Source organism: Linepithema humile, chromosome 4, assembly GCF_040581485.1.
Source record: "Linepithema humile isolate Giens D197 chromosome 4, Lhum_UNIL_v1.0, whole genome shotgun sequence".
In the NCBI taxonomy this organism is placed as follows: domain Eukaryota; kingdom Metazoa; phylum Arthropoda; class Insecta; order Hymenoptera; family Formicidae; genus Linepithema; species Linepithema humile.
In genome coordinates this window covers 20,706,647-20,715,729 of record NC_090131.1, presented here as the reverse complement: position 1 = coordinate 20,715,729, position 9,083 = coordinate 20,706,647, and the positions used below count along the sequence as shown (strand labels likewise).

General features: G+C 32.3%; 1 protein-coding gene across 1 annotated transcript; it reads right to left on the bottom strand.

Annotated features, from left to right (window-relative positions):
- Positions 1 to 2: 2 nt before the first annotated feature.
- Positions 3 to 858, bottom strand: LOC105667633 (cytochrome c oxidase assembly factor 5). Its single transcript, XM_012359543.2, has 3 exons — positions 654 to 858; positions 287 to 388; positions 3 to 156 (listed from the first exon to the last, which is right to left on the bottom strand). Exons 1-3 carry the CDS (start codon positions 759 to 761, stop codon positions 115 to 117), a joined length of 252 nt encoding a protein of 83 aa, XP_012214966.1. The 5' UTR covers positions 762 to 858; the 3' UTR covers positions 3 to 114.
- Between the last annotated feature and the right edge of the window lie 8,225 nt (positions 859 to 9,083).

Sequence of the window (9,083 nt, the reverse complement as noted above, 5' to 3'; positions counted from 1 at the left end):
AATAAAGAAATAAAATTTTTTATTACTAGAATATATATCTGTATTGAAAATTACATATATACATGCACAGTCTGTACCCACATTTAAATATACACATACATCCTTATTTTATGACTAGTATCCTTTGGGACCTCTAAATCGCCGTCTGCCATCAATCTGTCAGAGATAAAAAGAAAACTATAAATTACTTTGTTTTTCTAATATGTATATTATATAAAGAAATAAATGTATCCTTCCATTTTTATATAATATTTACAATTTAAAATTCAAATTTATATATACTCACTAAAGAATGTTTACATTCAAAGAATGAGTTACGCAAGGCAAAGCATTCATCTGGAACTGTGCCATCATGTAACCTAAGGCATTCCCTAGGTGTACGCTTATACTGCAAGAAAACAAAAGCTCTTTCTTTATTTAAGAAACTGTATCTTTTATACACAAATAGATTTAAAACATTTCTCATGCAACTTATGTATTATATACATATATATTATATATTACTAGTTTAAAAACTGAATGTTTGAAAGACAATGAGAAACAAAAAAATCAAAAGTTAAGAAATTAAACATATTATTTTTCATGAAATATTACTTATGCACATGTAATAAATGTACAGAACGTTAGGTTATAACAGTTTTACACTCACTTACAATTTTACAGCAATCGCTTCGTAGCAAACACATTTTTAGATCAGCGCGAATGTTGGCGCATCGAGATTTATCTTGTAGCGTTTCGCCTTCTTCTTCAAATTGCATCATTTTGAATAGCAATTTCAACAACTTTTTATTTACGTTGATACACGTACACTTGCAGCCGAAATCCACTGAAATCAATGTAGCCAGATTTGAGACGCAAAAAAGTACCGCACCATACGCAAGCCACCTAAAGGTCATTACACATGCAAGTGACTCGCATTATTGCTCACTGTGATTGGTCAATTTGCTTACTTCTTACGGTGACTAAAATATTTTTACGTGTAATAGCCTTTAGATGGCTTGTGCATAGGTGCGGTAACTCCCTTCATTCATGCTTCTTGTTCTGCGTCTCAAAATTGGCCACTCTGGCCGAAATATCTAATCTAACATAATATAACCAGAGAGAAGCCTGAGGGTGCCGTCACATAGAACCCGTAATCCGTAATCCGCACCGGAAGTCCGCAAAAGTTACTAGGGATTGTGTCCGTAACGTTACGTGTGTTTTTTCTCCTTGTGTCCCATGGAGCCGTAAATACACACGTAACGGTATTACTATTTTTTATTTAACAAATTATAATTGTTTATTTGTATTTTATTCATAAGAAAACTACAGAATATATTATAATTTTAACAAAAATTTTAATTAAATCGTCAAATTTAGTTAAATAAATAAAATTAAAAAAAGCATTACTGGTAATAACTAGTAACTTTTAGTAACTTTTACGGAAATTTCATGGAATTACGGCTCCATGGGACACAAGGAGATAAAACACACGTAACGTTACGGACGCAATCCCTAGTAACTTTTGCGGACTTTCGGTGCGGATTACGGATTACGGGTTCTATGTGACGCCGGCCTGAGAGGGGCCACGCTGCCGTTTTTCATAAGATGCTTTTTCTAGGCTGTACACTAGCGGCGCGTACATCCATTTTACAGCCTGCCTGGAACTACATGACCACATCCATTTTCCGGGATGGTAAAAGAGCCCTGGTTGGTTCATGTCCATGTTACATCCACAATTTATTGAACAGAAATATATCTTGCATATAGATGTAAATTATATCTATATGTTATAAATTGTATCTATATAAATTATATCTATATGCGAGACGTATTTCTGTTCAATAAATTGTAGATGTAACACGGACATGAACCAACCATGACTCTTACCATCCCGGAAAATGGATGTAACACGGACATGAACCAACCAGGGCTCTTTTATCATCCCGGAAAATAGATGTGGCCATGTAGTTCCAGGCAGGCTGTAAAATGGATGTACGCGCCGCTAGTGTACAGCCTAGAAAAAGCGTCTTACGAAAAACGGCAGCGTAACCCCTTTCAGGTTTCTTTCTGGTACAATCATTTTCTTTCTTTCAATGGAAAAAGGATTTAAAGAAAGTTGTAAAATAAAATACATTGTTTGTCGAGAAAAGGTTTTAATAAAACCAAATACAATATAATAATAGTATACAATAAATAATATTAAATTTAGAAAACATATACAATGAAGAAGAAATATATACAACAATGCTGCATACAGATGCAATAATGTGATATACATACATATATATGTAATACAATATACAATTGTATAATATAATATATAATATATTAATACAATATTTTGTACTAATGAGAAAAAGATTTTTACAAGTTTACAATATTTAAGAGAAATGTTCCAGTGGCAATATATTTAAGAATTAATTATTATTAAAGATGTGATGTTTTCTATGAAAATAATATTTTTAAATTTACCACAGTTTCCGAACATTATATTTATAAATATTAAAAAATTATTTTGTTCATATATTTTCGGAGATTGAGACATATCCAGCCATTGGGACATTTAGCTTATTACAATTTTTCTTAATATATTATCCTGTATTCCATCAAAATAATATACAAGATAATACAAAATGAAAATAATATGCCAATATGTCAATAATATGTCAATAAAATCATTTAAACGTTCAAAAGTTTTATGTATAATGCAAAATACTTCAGTTAAAAAGAGCTGAACAATACGATTTTTTATTTATAATCGAAAGTATCTCTTATAATTCAAAAAATAGTAATATTTTATTAGTGAAATTTATTAATTTAAACATTTAAACGTCTAAACGTTCAAACTTTTTCATAATTTACGCAAGAAACATCTTTCGTTTTTTGAAAGAGAATCTTGCTGTTTGCCCACCCGAAGTTTTATCATTATTTTTGTTATCAATAAACTACAAACTAACTGCCAAAGCAGAAGTTCCAAAGTTTATCGACAGCAAAGAATTAAAAAAAAAATACAATATAGAAGTGATAAGAAGTTTTAAAATCCTACCTACCTGCCCAAAAACTTTATCTAGTAGAAAATCCTACCTAATTAGAAATTCTATACCTAAGAGTTCGTACAAAAAATTTTCCGCAGGATGCTTTAGCGCAGAGCTCGGCTCAGTTACCGCTATTTGCATCCAAAATCTGAGAGCTACTACCTTGGTGTTTCTCACAGGACGCTAGCGCAGAGCTCAGCTCAGTTTCCGCTAGTTGCGTCCGAAATTTTTGTTGATAGTCGATCATTATTCAATGATCGATCGTATCAACGTTGTTTCGAGATCTGTGCTCGACCATCATCGACGGGACCACGAATTTCGAATTTCCGCGCTCAACCATGGGATCAACACTAGAACTACCGACGATTAACATATACCAATTTTTATTTCTTTTTTCTTTCTTTTTAAAAGGTGATAAAGAGAAAAGGTACATTAATCAATTTAATTATTTAACACAATGCAACACAAGTCACAGAAAAAAATCTCAAAAAATACATTATAAATTTAAATAATTATTCTAAAATGAATAAACCGGTCATTTTGACCGCTTTGATAGTTCTAGTGTTCTAGTGTTAAGCCATAGGACCACGGATGCATGGGTAAGCTAGGAAAGATTGCGAAGAAATTGACGTATAGCAAGAATAAATATATATTTTAAAATTGTAAATAAATTGTTAATAAAAAATGCACTCTTTTTTTATTAGATCAATTATTTCAAATATACCATAATTCATTAATATATTTACGTTTGTGTAAAAGAATTTTCTTTTTCATTTTTAATTTAAATTTGTGATACATTTGTGGTACATATGTATTTAAAAATTTTCTTACTTTTGCTCTTCAACGACAATTTATAATATTTAATCCTGGAAAGATATAAAAAGATAAATCACTTACCGTAGGAAAGGAAGAAATGAAAGTACACATTTACACACAGAAAAGAAATTTTGCTATCGCAATAAAATGTTGCTATTGCATGTTAAATATGTTAGCGATAAAATTTCGCTATTGTAACTATTTTTACAGATTATTCAATATGCAACAAATCTGGTTTGTTCAAAAAATCGACAAATTTTGAGATGAGAAAACAAGTTAAAATTCGCTGTTACAACAAAATAATTAATTTTTAATAAATTTATTTTACTATTGCAATGAATTGTCGCCATTAATACAAACTTTGATAATAAGATAAAAATAAATTTCTTATTATATATTAGCAATATAATTTGCAGATTTAAAAACTAATTTCGGTAAATAAAATTATTATCTATAACAAATCTCTTTGCTGTTCAAATAATAATCAACTGTAAGAAATTTTGCTATGATAGCTTATATAAAATTTACTGCGGCAGCAAATACTTTTTTTCTATGTATTAACAAGTTTTATCTTTTATTTTATGTATAATCTTTTTTTAAATATTTTTTTTCTTCTATTTTTTCTTATATAAAAAAAATATAAATAAATATATAAACATATATAAATATATAAACACAAGTACATTATTCAGAATAAAAATATATTAGGTTATTTAAAAAATTTGTAATAATTTTTATAATAAAATTGAAAACTATTTTTATATGTTTAGAGTCATCTTTGTTCAGTAATATATGCACCATTGTTTTCGACAACTTTTGGCCATCTTTAACAACTTGTGCATACATTATTAAATAAAGATATATAAACATATAAAAATTGTTTTCAATTCTGTCATCAAAAAATTCTACAAACTCTCTGAATAATTCAATATATTTTGTTCTGATCTGTCAATCATGAAATACATTTAGGAAATATTCCAGGATTAAATATTCATCAACGCATCTAAGTCCTAGCCTATCCATTTTAAGATAATGAATCGAAGAAATAGTGTACCTTTTATAATTTTATTCAAAGTATTCTGGTGTATGATTATATTTTTAATATTATATGATTAATATTTAATATATATGGATTCAAAGGGCTATTAGGCTGATGAAAGTTGCTTCAACTTCGGGCTCAATCAAAATCAAAATTAGAAACACTTTGCTTTTTTTTAATGTATTAGTAACACATAATTAAATTTAATATAAATTAACTAAAAAAATAAGTACTTCGTTCTTTTAAAAACAAATGCACGTACAACTCAAAATACTTTTAAAAAATACGAGAGAATAAAATTTTGATATAACTACTATAAAGCAATAAAAATTATACGACCTGCAAAGTGTCTCGCGTTTATATATTTTTACACCATTATTTGATCCATTATCTTAATAATAAAAGACAAATTAAACTAACTCACCGATCGATGCGCAGCAGCGGAGTTGTCGTTCTGTTGATCTGCATAGTTGATCTGTAAAATACGAAATAAATCAAAATTATAGCAGCGTTCACAATATGAAATATTTGTGAAATCATAAAAAATATTGAGTACATCGAACTTTTAATTCGTTTTCTAAGCAAATATGTAATAAAAGAATTATTAAAAAAGTTTAATTATTTAAATAAAAAGTAAAAAAATATGCGAATAAATTCTAATAATGATAAATATTAACTAATGTGAATATTTTGTCTTTCAAATATTTTAATGTACAATATTTTCAACAAATAAATAAATTATTGCTTACCGTAAAGTTGCTCCGCCGGCGCCCGATGCTCCTCCTGAGCCTCTTCCTCCCCTCAGTGGTTCATCGAAGCACTCACATTGAATCTCACGCGTTCGCGGCGCATGCATTGCTCGCATGCGTACCTGAATACGAAAATCGCGCGATACTTAAAACGGCACTCCCGACATCACAGGCGAATCGAACCGAATTGTCCAAGCTGTGACGTTACGCGCGAATTCCGTCCGCGTTTCAGACGACCACATTTACCAATTGGGGCACGATTCTCTCAAAACAGAAGGCAAAGATAAGCTTGAAGAAGATGAGGTGATTAGTCATCCAATCAACCGACTAGATACAAGACATCTGAAAAGCAATCGGTAGCGTTTGACTAACTCCGGTAGCCGTCCTCGACTACCTTTGACAGTCCGGCTATCTGTACAACTAGCGCGCTGCACGTAGAACCGAAGATTGCCCTGCCGTAGTGGAGATTTTATGATTGAAACCGACCTTTCCCTCCCCCGAGCCAAGCCTAAAGTCAAAAAAAATCGTGTCCCAATATTTGTCATACAGCAAAAATGCGTTCATCTATAGATTCGCTATAACTCTCGGCATTAACGGCACTCCCGACGCGCATTTTGTTATACTATACGACGGAACGAATATATTTTGTAGCACCGATTACGCGCACAAAGTTGATCTGTAAAATAAAAAAATAAATGCAGATTAGTGTTTGAAATAATTAATATTAATAAAATAATTACTGCGCACATTAAACTTTATATTCGTTTATTTATGCACACGTCTAAACAAAGAATTAAAATTTTTAAAAATATATTTTTTGAATAAAGAAAAAAGTTTAATTAGTTGAAATAATAATATGTAAAAAATTTCTAAAAATGGTAAATATTATTTTACTATTATAAATATTTTACTAAATATTTAAAGTATTTTAAATATTTTATATCCGCTACATTATATAATATTTTATATGCAATATTTTGCGAATAACAAATAAATGAATTATTGCTTACCGTAAAGTTGCTCCGCCGGCGCCCGATGCTTTTCCTGAGCCTCCTCCTCCTCTCAGTGGTCCTTCGAAGCACTCACATTGAATCTCACGCGTTCGCGGCGCATGCATTGCTCGCATGCGTACCTGAATACGAAAATCGCGCGATACTTAAAACGGCACTCCCGACATCACAGGCGAATCGAACCGAATTGTCCAAGCTGTGACGTTACGCGCGAATTCCGTCCGCGTTTCAGACGACCACATTTACCAATTGGGGCACGATTCTCTCAAAACAAAAGGCAAAGATAAGCTCGAAGAAGATGAGGTGATTAGTCATCCAATCAACGGACTAGATACAAGGCATCTGAAAAGCAATCGGTAGCGTTTGACTAACTCCGGTAGCCGTCCTCGACTACCTTCGACAGTCCGGCTATCTGTACAACTAGCGCGCTGCACGTAGAACCGAAGATTGCCCTGCCGTAGTGGAGATTTTATGATTGAAAGCGACCTTTCCCTCCCCCGAGCCAAGCCTAAAGTCAAAAAAATCGTGTCCCAATATTTGTCATACAGCAAAAATGCGTTCATCTATAGATTCGCTATAACTCTCGGCATTAACGGCACTCCCGACGCGCATTTTGTTATACTATACGACGGAACGAATATATTTTGTAGCACCGATTACGCGCACAAAGTTGATCTGTAAAATAAAAAAATAAATGCAGATTAGTGTTTGAAATAATTAATATTTATAAAATAATTACTGCGCACATTAAACTTTATATTCGTTTATTTATGCACACGTCTAAACAAAGAATTAAATTTTTAAATTTAAATTTAACTCAAATTTACTTGAAATAAATTAAGGAATATAATTGTATTATTCACTTAAGCTTCTGAAGCTTTATTACATCATATTGTGATCATTCTGTGTGTAATACGGATACATAGTTTTATCTTTTATTTTAATCAAAATAGCTCTTTGATTGAAACAATACTGTTGTTTTAAATCAGCCCCTGCACTATTATTTAAAAAAAATAACTTTTTAACGATAAATTACTTACCACAAGTTGTTTTGCCGTCGCCTGATGCCTCCTAGTCCTCCTCCTCCTCTCAATTGTCCATCGATGGCTGCTCCTTTTTGGAGCACTCATTCGCGAAAACACGGTTAATTACAAACGCGCGATCTTTGTCATGATGACAAAGGTAAACTCGAACAACGCGATCGTGCTAGGCTACAATTCGATATATAGCAGAAGCAACAGCAGAGAAGAGAAATTGAAAATTGCGTAATTAACTTTTCGCTTTATCCGTCGCGACTATGTTACATGTAAACTACTTTTCGTGCTTTTCGCACATGAGAATTAATACAAATTAGTAATTAGTTGTAAGGAATAATCTTTAATATGTGTCTTCATTTGAAAAGTAATACGGTAAGGAGAGCGATACAAAAAGACTCATTGCCGTCTGCTCTGGTTCAGTGTCCTTGGGCAAATGATAATAAGGTTATAACGCGTTAAGAGTACGCCGCGATGTAAATCGCAAGAAACAAAACTCTCCTTGACGACACGCGCTAAAGCATTTTGATGCTAGCTCGCGATGTCGGGGATCGTTTTTGTTTTTCGTGATCTACGGCACGGCGTATGTTGTCTTGCGCGCTATCACCTTATTCACATTCTTATTCGAATACGTCACAGAGCAAGCAAAAACTTTTCTTTAATATTCTCCTTGCCGTATTATTCCTCACAATCACAACAGATATTAGATTATTTCCTACAAATAATTGTCGATTTATATTACATCTCATGTACGGGAAGCGCGAAAAACTTGCGAAAGTGGTTTAGGCATAGCATAGCTGCGACGAGTAGTAAGCAAAATCGACTGCGCAATTTTCGATTTCTCTTTGCTGTCGTTGCCTGTTGTGAGAATCAAATAAATCATAGTTTCATACAATCGCGTATTTTTCGAATTTTCCTTTATTATGATATGACAAAGAAAAGCGCGATCGCATGAAACTATGATCCGTTTCATTCTCACAGCAGGCAACAACGATAGAAAGATATCAAAAGTTGCGCAGTCAATTTTGCTACCATTCGTCTTGGCTGATATACCTAAATTATTTTTACAAAATTTCCGTGATTTCCGAAGATGAGAAATAGTATGAATCGGCAACTTTTGTTTGTAGAAAATAATCTTTTAATATCAATTGCAATTACGATTTGAAAAACAATATGATAAGGAGAACGATACAGAGTTATTTCCGCTGCCGTGTGCTTCGCGCGAATGCCGTCGTGCGAATGTGAGCAAATTATTACACGCAAGGACAATAAGTACGCAAGACAACAGCGCGCGCACGCGTCTTAGATCACGAAAAATAATCTTCGACGCTAGTGCCGAAATTACTCACATGTAGTGTTAGGGTTTTGTTTTTGAATTTTGTTTTTTGCGTGTTATTATCTTACCAGAGCAGCAAAAG

Excerpts from the sequence above, each read along its gene's own strand:
- LOC105667633 (XM_012359543.2), bottom strand. The coding sequence starts at position 761 with ATGATGCAATTTGAAGAAGAAGGCGAAACGCTACAAGATAAATCTCGA. Across the intron at positions 389-653 it reads GAAGCGATTGCTGTAAAATT|TATAAGCGTACACCTAGGGA; the intron begins GTAAGTGAGTGT and ends GTTTTCTTGCAG. Across the intron at positions 157-286 it reads TTGAATGTAAACATTCTTTA|ATTGATGGCAGACGGCGATT; the intron begins GTGAGTATATAT and ends TATCTCTGACAG.